This window comes from Babylonia areolata, chromosome 24 (assembly GCF_041734735.1).
Source record: "Babylonia areolata isolate BAREFJ2019XMU chromosome 24, ASM4173473v1, whole genome shotgun sequence".
Classification (NCBI taxonomy): domain Eukaryota; kingdom Metazoa; phylum Mollusca; class Gastropoda; order Neogastropoda; family Buccinidae; genus Babylonia; species Babylonia areolata.
The window spans coordinates 24,446,066-24,459,026 of record NC_134899.1 but is presented as its reverse complement, the minus strand read 5'-3'; the positions used below and the strand labels follow the sequence as shown (position 1 = coordinate 24,459,026).

Here is a 12,961-nt window from a genome sequence, read left to right as displayed (position 1 = left end):
TGTGTATGTGTGTGTGTGTGTGTGTGTGTGTGTCGTATGGTGTATGTGTGTGTGTGTGTGTAAATGCGTGTGGTGTGTGTTGTGTGTGTGTGTGTGTGTATGTGTGTGGTATGAGGAGGAATGATGGAGGTGTGACGGGGCGAAGGGGGTTGATGAAGGAAGAAGAGAGGTTGAGTAGGGTAGGTAGGAAGCTTTTTTTATTTATTTTTTCCCCTAAGAATAGAGTGAGGATAAGAGATCAGTGTTTTCCTTTCGTTATTTATTTCTTTATTTTTATTGATTAATCTACTTATTTGTTTTTGTTTGTTTTTTTTTGAGGGGGGGGGGGGGGGGTAGGCCATTACCATTAATTAACAGTAAAGGTAGCGTCTTAAAGCATGGTGTATAGCCACCATTCCAATGAACATGATTATGATTTAAAGAAGTCATGCTCTGGATTGTTGAGAAAGTAACAGTAGTGATGATGTTCATTGTGAAGATAACGTTATATAAAAAGGCAAAAAGCAAAAGTTTGACAACAGTCGCTGGCAGGATAAGCTCGTCATGTTGCTCGTCGTGTGTGCAGGGTGTCGGTAGAAAACCTGACGTCAGACGTGAGGTCACTGACCAGCAAGGTCAAGGCCATCAGTGAGCAGATAGGACGTGCAGGGGACGACTTCCAGGCCCAGATGGCCGATTTTCTCAAGGTCAGTGTGTGTCATCTTTGTGTCTTATTTCTCTGTGTCTGTCCGTGCGCCCCCCCCCCTCTCTCACTCTCCCCCTCCGCCCCTCCCCCCTCTCTCTCTCTCTCTCTCTGTTCCCTCTATTTCTATCAAAACGTATCACTTTTGATACACCTTCTTGGTTGACGTATTCACAAACGTGTCGACATCCCTACCTTTTCAAAGCGTAAAGAAACCGCACGGTTGTTGCTATTGTTAAGGTGTGTTGTTCATTCTTTTTGGTGATTCGCGTGTCATCGGCGGCATTTCGCTCCCTTGAAACATTACTTGATTTAACCAGTTCTTACCGCTTCACCACTTCAGGATCTGTTACGTATTCATGAGATCAGATAATACCAAAAGCCCATACGTAATCAGTCCCTGGGTTGGGATGCTCAAGCGATCTTCTTAGTACTTAGTTTACTTTGTGTCATAATTATGCGATCCTATTGAATTAGCGTAGACTTTGGAGAATTCTTGACGTTAGGCAAATTTAGTGTTGCGAAGATCGAGCTGGCATAGACTTTGGAAAATTCTTATCGCCAAAGCAAACGTAGAATTGTTAGCTAAGACCGTTTGCGCAACCGAGCACTGTTTTCTTTCCCGAAATGTCTTTCTCAGTTGTAACTGCACGTACTACATGTAACTCGTATCAGCGGTGATGACAGTACTCCACGTTGCCAAAGCACCAGTCTTTATAACCCAGTGCCATACCCAACCATCTGTTTGCCTGCAGGAAGCCAACGTGGAGGGGAAGGAGCTGGAAGAGGACCTCAAGGACATTGAGGACCTGCGCAAGGACCTGGCAGTCTTCTTCTCTGAGGACCTAGCCTCCTTCAAGATGGAGGACTGCTTCAAGACGCTGAACACCTTCTGTGAACGTTTCAAGAAAGCCATTGAGGTGAGTGCTCCTCGGCTGTCAGGTGTGGTTACCTGCTGCCGTGTTGCAGATAACTTCTCATTCCAAAGCCTTTAGGTTCAGCGCAGATTCACACTCCCGAGATCGGGGTATCGCTACCTATGGTTATGGTGGGGTTAGAAACGATCAAACATGTAAAAGCCCACTCGATTGATGAGAGTGAACGTTTGTGTTGTAGCTCACGAATGTAGATAGCACACAGGTAGTTTAATTATTACAGTAACTGTTATGTAGGATTAGAATAGTAATGGTTCAGTGTGTCAGCATCAGCTTTTCCGAAGCCTATTCTGTGACTGCTGTAAGATCGTTCAGACTAGTACACATGTAAGTGTCGGCAGCTCTGTGGTATAAAATTGATAAAATAGTACCTTCATTAAAGTTTTTATCGGTAACTACGATAAAGCTTTTAATTAACAGCTTGACTGGAAACTGAGCATGTCAGAGACGAAGAACAAAACACATGTGCAGGCTAATTGTCTGGATATTCGAGACTCCCATTTCCTTCATCGCTGAATGTTAACGAAGAGGTTTGTGACGAATTTGAAGTTAACCATACCAACGACGACGATAACACCGATAACTGAAATGATGAGGATGACATGGTGACGGTGATGACGTTTCAGGAAAACAAACAGAGGAAGGTGATGGAGGAAAAGGCGGAGCTGAGGAAACGGCAGAAAGAAGCTGAACAGAAGAGAAACTCCAGTACGTTGTGTGGTTGTGCATGTGTGTGTGTGTGTGTGTGTGTGTGTGTGTGTGTGTGTGTGTGTGTGTGTGTGTGTGTGTGTTCGTGGTCTAGTTGGGTTTTTTTTTCTTGAAAGGTGCAGTTCAACTGAGTCTGTCTTTCAAACTCGAACGCATCTTGTTAACGATATACAAAGAGAAGAGAACAGGAAACATGGTGAGGGGACAGATGGAGGGAGAGTGAGAATGAAAACTTCACTGACAGTTTGGCAAACAGCACGACAGTTATTTAGTCAAGGTTAAAAAAAAGGAAAAAAAAGAGGAAAAATGACTGGCAGTAACGGCAACAAACACCACCACCCACACTCACAAAACATGCACACACACATTACATCTCTTTCTCTCTCTGTCTCTCCTTTTCTATTTGTCTGTCTGTGTATCTATCTATGTATGTATTTATGTATGTACGTTTGTATCTATCTATCTATCTATCTGTCTACTTGTTTGTTTTTTACCACCACCCCCCCACACAAGTCAAGGCGGTGTACTGTGTGCAGAAGACCTCTCGGAGCCCCAGGAGCAGGGCATGGAGCGGGCGGGCAGTCCCCAGGGGTCCATCGTGGACATGCTGCTGGCTGATGTCCGCAGCGGCTTCTGTAACCGCCGCTACGGTGAGGGCAGCTTCAACGTCACCAAGGTGCAGAAGGTCAGCTTGGACCCCGCCAACCTCAGCACGGCCCTGACAGCCGGCACAGGAGACGCCCTCCCTGTCGCACCTCCCCAGGACGGCCAGGACGCGGACGCCAAAGACTTTGTCCGCAGAGGGTACGGGAGGGTGTCACTCCGCAAGAAGAAGTCGCAGGAGGGGGGTGAGGAGGCGGCGAGGAGCAGCGGAGGGTCGGTATCCGCCGACAGCGCCACGGACTCGCTGGGCCAGGACTCGCTTACACAGAGGCGGTCCCGGAAGAGCTACGCCACGGAGGAGGACGCGTCGCTGATCGAGTTCCTCATGGATACGGAGCTCGAGGCGGACAGCCCCAAGCCAGAAGCCTCCTTCGACAAGTACGCCAGTCTCCGCAGACGTCGCCAGGAGCGGCGAGAGCGGCGGAGCCTGCTGGGGGTGGTGGACGGGGAGAGGGAGAGAGCGCCGTCGCCAGTGATCACCTCTGACGGCAAGACGTCCACTGCCGCCACTCCCCTGCCGGTGAGGGAGTCCGGGGGGAGTGCCAGAGCTCCTGGCGGGGGAGCGTCGCGGCCGTTACGTCGCACACGCAGTTGGCTGGACAGGCCGTCTGTGGACAAGGCTCTGACATCCAGCACCTCCAACCCTTCTTCTTCCTCCAAAGACGAGGACACTGACGCCTTGGTGATGCGCATTAAGAACCGTCTGAGAGGGGATAAGGAGCCACGGGACTCCCGCAGCACTCCCCCAATCCCTGAGGAGTGCGGCACCCCCCACCCACGGCCCGTCTCTGCCCCAGTCCTCAACACCGAGGACACGCCCCGCTCACGGACCGAAGTCAGTCGGTGGCGCTCCAGCGTTCCGCATGGTACAGATCCCCTGGAGCCCATCAGTGAGAAAGACAATGTGCACAGCAAGTCAGCGCGTGCTCAGGACCTCACAGGCCAGTCCAAAGACACTGCCACCAGCACAGACATTGTATCACAGAACGCTGCTGCTGTCCAGGCTGATGCCCAGGACAGAGGTGGTGTGCCCCCAGCAGACAGCGGGACGAGCTCAGAGTCCACCCTGGAGAAGAGCCGGCGACACCTGAAGCAGCGCTACAGCAACGTGGACCCTGCCAGCCTCAACAAACTGCTGGCCGCTGGAGACACGGAGGCGGCGGCCCCCGGTCAGGACGATGCAGACCTGTCAGTGTCCGTGTCCATGCGGAAAGCCATGAGTGACAAAAACGGCATCAACCTGGACGGCCTGCTGAAGACCATCGAGAACTCAGACCGCCCGATAGAAACCTTTGGCGTCATCAGTCCCTGCAAACGGCAGCAGCCTACAGAGACTGTGGCAGCCATGGTGACGTCAGAAGAAACCTCTCGTCCAACTACACCCTCGGGAGAACCGCCAGAGCTGAAACAGAAACGAGAGAAGAGGAAGAAGAGGTCCACGCTGGTTCTGGACGACGTGCACGCCGCACTGCGCGGCATCAGCACGCCCGGGGGAAAGGCGGACAGTGATTCCCCGAGTCAGGACCAGCCCCGTGCCAAGTCCCCCAACTCTGTGAAGACACAGTCTGGCCATCACCACAAAGCGGCCAGCCTTGACAAGGGGCAGGAGGGGAACAAGAGCAAGCAAAGCAAGGAGGACAAAGAAGCGGCCAAGCAGGCAGCCAAGAAGAACTTCAGGGACGCCAGGTTCGGCTACAAAGACATGAAGAGCGTGGCGGAGATGAACGCGCGCTGCCGCAGTGACGTGGAACGCCAGGACGTGGACCAGGCGTTGAGAGACCTGGTATCCAAGGGTAATATGAGCCGTTCCAAGTCTTACGACGAGTCCGTTGCCCGACGAGCCAGTTCCGACGCGGAGAAGAGCATGCGGAACGGTGGCAGCACGCCCGACACAGCGGAGGAGAGGAGGTCCTTGCTGCGAGGCAGCAGCACCCACCGGCTGTCCACGGACGGCCGTCGTAACGGGCTGTACATCCCCAGTGATGACAGCGACACAGAGATGAAGGCGGAGGTGAAGGGCGGGTCACGCCGGGGGTCCAGCGCCAAGAGCGACAGTCCCAAGAGCGTCAGCCGCCTGTCCATCAAGTCGGCCAACACCTCCACGGAGACCCTGCAGGCAGAGAAGGACAGTGACGGAGACTCCTCCCCCGAACAGCGCAGACGGAGTTATGTGCCGGAAGAGGAGCCCTCGGAGCGGGTCGCCCGAATCGCTCGTCCTGCCAGTGCCCCGGCTGTGGAGCTGGAGCGGAGAGCCCGTCGCTCCTACAGCTTCATGGACCGGTCCGCCGTGGAGAGTGCAGTGATGAGGCTGCAGACCAAGGTGGACCAGCTGGAGGACGATGACAACCCCTTGGCTTCCGTGGCCAAGTGGCGCCTCAAGCGAACCAAGCGGCTGAGTGTGTACGACAACGTCACGGAACCTGACAGCGGCAGTCCCACTTCCCACACCAGACCCCAGGCCACAGAACCACCCTCTGCTTCCCAGCTTCTGCTGCAGCGGGCCGACCTGCAGGACTACAAGAACGAGGTGGGGTCACGCAGCAGCTACGCCAGCAGCTACGCCAGCTCCACGGACACAGACCAGGGCTTTGAGAGCATGGGTAACGTGTCGCAGAGGACCTCGCTCAGCTCCACGCTGGAGTCGGAGATCACAGGCACGCCTACGCTGGGCAGGAAGGCGGACGGCCAGCAGAGAGCCAAGCGGGACAGTGGCCTAGGGGAGGGCCCCGCGTCGAGCAACGAGATGGTCAGCTCAGGCCTGTCCGAGGAGGACTCCCGCAAGCTGAGGACGGAGACCTGGACAGAGGAGACCCTGAAGGTGAAGGCGGGTCAGAGCACCCCCACCACCTCCACCCCACCCTCCGCTCTGTCCCCGGACAGCGGTCACAGTACGTCCAAAGAGGAGGTGTGGTCAGAAGCGGGCAGTCCCAGCCACGGCAAGGGTCCCGCCCCACTCCCCCCAAACCAGTCCACCACGCCTGGCGAAGGCAGCAGCAGACCCAAGTCACGGCCACTGCCCAGCTACATGCGGTCCACCAACAGTTCTGCACGTGCTCGCACTGCCGCCTTGTCCCCGGCCCCCTCGGACACGGACATCGGCTTCAAGCGGGAGAGTGCCACCCGCAAGTCTTTCCGCAGCAAGGAGAGCACGCTGAAGAGAGACAGTACGGTCAGAGCCTCCATGCGGGCAGAGAGCGCCTTCAGAAGGGACACGCCCGCCAGGACCTCGGTCCGTGGAGTGCGCACCCATACCACCCCCTCTCCCTCCTCCATCAAGGCCGCGGCCCACCCTGCCGGCAGACCACGGACCGATTCCAACGCCAGTGGCGTCTCCAGCATCAGCACTGCCTCTGACGTCAGTTCAGCCTCCACCAGCAAGCTGACGTCAGCACGCAAATTGAGGGTGATGGGGGACGCTGCCCGGCCCACCACCCCATCCGCCCGCTCCAGCACGCCATCAAGCGGCCTGCAGAGGACGCAGTCCATGCGGGTGACGTCAACACGGACCTCATTGGGCGGGGCGAAGAGTGCCACTCCTTCTTCCCACGACAGACGCAGTGCCACACCACTAAGCCACGACACCAGACGACCCACCACACCGTCCTCCGACAGCAGCACAACATCACGCCGCAAGCATCAGCACACTGAAGACACCACCCCCAGCTCACACCACGACACGTCGCTGTCCCCCTCCACCCCCCATTCAGCCACCTCTCCACGACCTCCCCCAAGAACCAAGTCACGCTTCATGGAGTCCACTGCCTCTTCCAGGGCCGCCTTATCCCCCGTCCACACCGCCGCCCCTCTCCCCACACCCCCTCCCCGCGCCAAGGCGGCAGTGGTCCGAGAGGGACACAGCGTGGTGAACTCTCTGACCCGTCACGGCAGTCTGAGGCAGGGCAAGACGTCGCCCCGCCTCACCTCCAGCGAGCTGCCCAGGGGGGATGGACACAAGTCGGGGGGAGTGCTGGGCAAGCTGACGGCTGGCAAGAAAGTGGCCCCCGCTCAGGTGGACCTCCACTCCCACCCTTCCCTGGACACGGTGACAGAGAACGCGGGAGGAGAAGAGGTGGAGGACGGTGCCAAGTCATCCCTGCTGAAGAGGGTTGGCAGCATTGTGAAAGGTAAGGACAAGACTGGCGCCGCCTCGCCCTCCAAGAAAACCGTCATCGTCACCAGTGCTCAGGCCAGAGCGGGCCAGGACAGAAAAAAGTGAGGGCTGAGAGGCTCCCCTTGTGACTCACAGCACTGCCAGGAAGGCAGTGGATACACAAGTTCAGTGTGTGTTCTTCAGTTCAGCTCATGCAAAGTGTATCCCTTTAGGCAGGCACATTTCTCAGGGTGCCCACAAAGCCCAGAGACACGTGCAGACTAAGATGGTAAAGTGGCCGAGGCTGTTTAAAACACTGGCCACCAGCCTCGCAGGTCACTACACTGGTGACTCGGTGTGCGCTGTGTGAACCCAAGGCATGAGAACCTAGCTGTTTGCTCTTCCTATTGAGTGAGTAAGAAGCGACTCGTTCCCACCCTCAGACTGCCATCAGAGTGGTGGTCAGGGCAAATGTCTGCTCTGACAGAACGAAGTCAGATTTTGCACGTCACGTCCTTGGTTTGAGGACATGTTTCCAAGTGGAAAATAGAGACTGACTTCCACAGTGGACTTAAGGTTTTTGATACGTTACTACGACTGCATCTATATAGCCTGGATCTTCTACCGGTGTTATTCAAGTATATCATTACCACTATACGCCAGCTTTTCCTGTATCACAAATAGAGGCACGTATGTCTCAGGCTTCTGGACATAGTCGTCCTAGCTTAATACATGTAGCATTGACAAGCAGTCGTCGTGGGCTTTTCTCAAACTGCGACAGAATGGCTTCATCAGTGGATGAACGAGAAAGAATATAGAGATCATGGCATTTTATCCCACCCCCGCGCAGAAGCAGAAAACAGAATAATGACCAGCATCCATGGAGATCCCTTGGCACCCAGTCTGACACTGCCCACTCTGTGGAGGACCACTCCTACCTGTGGAAACAGAAACGATGATAACTCGCAAAGTGCCTTCCTCTACGCTTGTTCAGTCAAAGTGCTCTTCTATTTCCACTGAGTGCCTTGGTCTGCGAGTGTGTAGCCAGTGAGGCAGACAGACAGACTGATGGAGGGTGAACGTTTGGTGGTGTCTGGTCTGCACAGCGTGTAGTGAAGCAGGGACAGGGGAGCTGGGCAGGAACAGGCTTTGAGCTGCAGATCAAAGAGTGTGGGTGATGGAGGGCGAGTCTCTGTGATAAATATTACGATTGTGCAAATTATTATGATTATTATATGGCGAACGACTGCCACGGACATGACCTTACATCATCATTTTGGGGTTACAATGAAGTGACTGCATTCTGATCGGACATTGCGTCATTTGATGAGGTCCTGCAGTGTGTGGGCTCAAGTGACGTGTAGCCTGACGTCAGAGGCATGTGAGTGCAGAGTTTAGTGTGTAGCCTGGCGTGACAGTCTGTATGTGACGTCAGAGGGACAGGATGGTGTTAACTGACGTTACGGGTACCCGTTGTCTTGTAATACATGTATACAGGAATGATTTTCTTTTGAAAGCTGTATGCGTACGCGCGCGCGCGCGTGTATGTGTATGTGAGTGAATACAGTCTGTGCGATGGCAGGAAAACCCACCTTCGTTCACAGCTGAGTTTATTCACAATCCCAGCGGGTAATCATCATTATGTTTTATGCCCAACAATCATCCCTCCCTCCTCTCTGTCTGTCTGTCTGTCTCTGTCTGTCTGTCTGTCTGTCTCTCTCTCTCTCTAACTATGTCAAGGGAAATGATTACCGTGGTATTCAGGTGAACGACCGTTGAACCACATACTGCTCATGGCGACAGGCACACTGAGGAGACCAGTGGGAGAACGCACTGCACCAAAAACTGTCGAGCAAGCGATGATGAAGATTTATCGCAAAGATTCGGGCCCCGAGACCCGACACACTGCTGTCGCGGGGGTGATGGGGGCCCTGCACGTGCGTTCACACGCCCTCTCCCCCACCCCACCCCTCTCCGCCTCCCCTTTCCCTCGTCCTCTTTTTCTTCTTTTGACCTGCCCGGAACTGCTCTCACTGTGGCCTCTCACCTGCCTCTGTGTGTGTGTGTGTGTGTGTGTGTGTGTGTGTTGATTTAACAGACAACAGTCGCACGTTATGCATCGTTCACTTAATATTGGATACAAATCAATGACTGAGCAGTACGTTTCGTCATTTCGATACAAGAAGGAAATTGTCATTTGAGGAATTCTTCAATTGCTTCACTTTGTGATAATGGCAGTGAGGGGGAAGAGATTATTATTATTATCATTAGACATTATTATTGTTGTTGTTGTTGATTTTGTTATTATTGTTATTATTACTGTTATTACTACTGTTATTGTTGTCGTTGTAACACAGCTGACAGCAGCGTTTCAGTAAAACGGGACAAAGACACTCCATGTACAAATGGTGGCAGATATGTATCCTGCTGATGTAAGCTGTGTGCAAAAGAAAAAAAAAGAAAACGAACATGATTATTCAAAGTGTGATGTTTGACAAGATTAGCGCATGGAGATAGTCGGTTTGTTCGTAGACTAGCCGAACACCCCACCCTACCTAACCCCACACATGGTATACACTGTATAAACATGTATACATGTACATATCGGTGACAGAAAACTACCTGTACATATCAGTAGGCATGGGTATTACTACACGGCAACGTGGATACTTTGCATAGACATCCGTGGTGTAGTGGTGATGAAGGCTGTGCCTTCAGCTGGTATATAATATATTTATTGACGGGTGTGAGTCGGAGTTGGTTGCACGTGCTGACAACAGACTGCGTGGAGTGGTGTGTGTGTTGGTGTGAGAGAACAGGGCAGTCGGTGGGAGCGCTGTGGCGACACTGTCGTGGGACAGCCAACCAGCCTTGGTTGCGCTGGCGATCTTGGCAGCGTTATGTCTGCGTAGCGGTAAGAACTTTTCGAAGTCCGTGGAATTAGCGTGGACACTTGGGAAGTGTCTTGACGCTAAGTAAAGCGATGCTGAAGATTGGTCAGTCAGGGCACGGGCATTCGCAAGTCACTCCCCGCCTTGCCTGTTTGATATAATGTATGTTTGCGTGCTTGAGGAAAAAGGCACGAGAGAGAGAGAGAGAGAGAGAGAGAGAGCATGGGAGTTATTCTTATTTGAATTATTTTCGTTGTAAGCTATCAGGTATTTCAAACCATTATTTCGTTGCAAGCTTTGTTGTAGTTTAACCATTATTAAGGAATGAACTTGATTATTTATGATGGTTTTAGTTTTACCGGGTTTTAGTTTTACCGACTCCTTGTTCATTATTTATGTTCATTTTAAACAATCCCTCATTCTGTTCGTAACAAGTCTGCGTGGTTTGTTTTTTTGTGTCGTTTTTTTGTGTGTTTTTTTTTTTCGTGAGACTGTTCTGTTGAATACTTATTTACCTTTCAGTTACAGAATTATTTTTGTTTGTTTTTTCATATAATCTGCATCATAATATCTGTCCAGTTGAATAGAGCTGTTTTTGGACAAGGGTTGTTCACGTGAAAGCTTCAGAAGTTGTGTACATTTTGTCCCTGGTTTGGGGAGCTGTGTTGAATCATCGCTCGCAAGACGGTTGCTAAATTACAGTGTGAAAAGCAAGTTTCGTAAAGTTTATTCGAACCAGCAACAGTCATGGGATGAGATCAGTTCAGTTTCGGCAAAACTCCCAAATCGAGTTTGAGTGGGTGACTCGCTGGATACATATCCAGAATAGTTAAGTCTCTAAAAGTCCAGTGATGTATATTGCGCACTCGCTTTTCAGTCGGTCACTGTTGTCACCAAGTGCCTGTCCTGTATTTCTCTCTCCTGTTAATTAATGATACCATCCTGCCTACCGCTGTATCGGGACATGTTTTTTTTTCCCAGTGCTGTTCATTGTACAGACGGCATCTCACTTCCAGGCGATGCCCAGGCTGACCAGCTGTGGATCAGCAATACCACGATTTGCCATCTGAAGTGTTCGTGTTTGAACAGCACAAAGTGTTATGCACAGTAACACAGTGTTCTGAACAGCACACAGTGTGACAGTGCTTGTGTTGTGAACAGCAACTTGTACACAGTGTGCTGTGTGCAGCGCATAGCACACAGTGTTTGTGTTGTGTACCGCACACAGTGTTTGTGTTGTGTACCGCACATAGCACACAGTGTGTTGTGTATCGCACACAGTGTTTGTGTTGTATACCGCACATAGTGTTTGTGTTGTGTATCGCACACAGTGTGACAGTGTTCATGTTGTGTACAGCACACAGTGTAACAGTGTTCATGTTGTGTACAGCACACAGTGTGACAGTGTTCATGTTGTGTACAGCACACAGTGTGACAGTGTTCATGTTGTGTACAGCACACAGTGTGACAGTGTTCATGTTGTGTACAGCGCACAGTGTGACAGTGTTCATGTTGTGTACAGCACACAGTGTGACAGTGTTCATGTTGTGTACAGCACACAGTGTGACAGTGTTCATGCTGTGTACAGCACACAGTGTGACTGTTCATGCTGTGTACCGCACAGTGTGACTGTTCATGTTGTGTACAGCACACAGTGTGATGGTGTTCATGCTGTGTACCGCACACAGTGTGAGTGTTCATGCTGTGTACAGCACACAGTGTGATGGTGTTCATGCTGTGTACCGCACACAGTGTGATGGTGTTCATGCTGTGTACCGCACACAGTGTGATGGTGTTCATGCTGTGTACCGCACAGTGTGACTGTTCATGTTGTGTACAGCACATGGTATGACTGTTCATGCCGTGTACAGCACACAGTGTGATGGTGTTCATGCTGTGTACCGCACACAATGTGACAGTGTTATATACAACACAATCTCACATGTCAGTGATCAGTGTCTCTGCGCTGTATTCAGTAATAGTGCTTCCTGCCCACCGGACTGTACTCTGGGATCGTACCTGTACACCTGATAACCAAAGTTGTGTCTGTCGTGGTTGTGATATGTACATCGCTATGCATTGTACACTCTACATGGCCAATACATGCCTTCCTGTCAGAACTGAGATTATTTTATCACAACGACTTGTATTGGGTAGAAATTGTTCACAAATTTGGCCACAGATGTTTTATATATGTATACACTTTTGATATTCGTATGTACTTAATGAAAGAGCGTGGGGTTTTGGCAAAGCTGAATTCAAAGAATATTGTATAAGCTGCTTCATTTGTATTAAAGATATTGTATCGGTCGCATGAAACTTGTTTCTTTGAGAACTGTTTGTCTGATTTATTGAAAGTGACCTTCTTTCTTTGCTGATGAAGAAGATGAATGTTTCGCGAGAATTGTTTTATTTGTCAGGACTGAAATGTCTGCCTGGGAGGTGGGGTCTGTGCCTTTTTTTCTCAAGGATCTTCACTTATCATCACTGTTGTCAACTTAAAACTTTTTTTTTTTTTTTTTCTTTTTACCAGGATATTATTTGTACAGGTCTCGAGGTGTGCTGAATGTCTGTACGTTACTGGTCTATTTTCTATAACGAATAAACAGTACCGTTTTTTTTCAGTTGAAAGACTTTTGCATTTAATCAGTGTGGATGTGTTGCATGTATTGTGCATGAAAAGTCGAAAGTCCTTGTTTCTGTCCCTGTCTCTTTCTGTCCCTCTCTTATACACACATCCACTTTCATACAGACATATAACTTTTTACGTAAATAATTGTTTTATTCATTTACCCCGCCATGTAGGCAGTATACACCGTTTTCAGAGGTGTGCATGCTGGGTATTTTCTTGTTTCCACAACCCACCGAACGCCTGACAGGGATTACAGGATCTTTAACGTGCGTATTAAAATTTTGATCTGCGTGCGTATTCACATGAAGGGGTTCAGGCACTAACTGGTCTGCACATATGTTGACCTGGGAGATCGGAAAA

The 12,961-nt window shown here is 51.0% G+C and overlaps 1 protein-coding gene across 2 annotated transcripts in view; it reads left to right on the top strand.

Moving 5' to 3' along the window:
* The window catches only part of LOC143299218 (uncharacterized), a 179,025-nt gene extending 166,434 nt beyond the window's left edge, over positions 1–12,591 (top strand). For both annotated transcript variants that reach the window (XM_076612413.1, XM_076612412.1), the window contains exons 14-17: positions 566–686; positions 1,438–1,602; positions 2,244–2,325; positions 2,862–12,591. In XM_076612413.1, coding sequence (XP_076468528.1) covers positions 566–686; positions 1,438–1,602; positions 2,244–2,325; positions 2,862–7,204 — 4,711 coding nt within the window. In that variant the 3' untranslated portion in view covers positions 7,205–12,591. The remainder of the gene's footprint in view (positions 1–565; positions 687–1,437; positions 1,603–2,243; positions 2,326–2,861) is intronic.
* Positions 12,592–12,961: the final 370 nt, after the last annotated feature.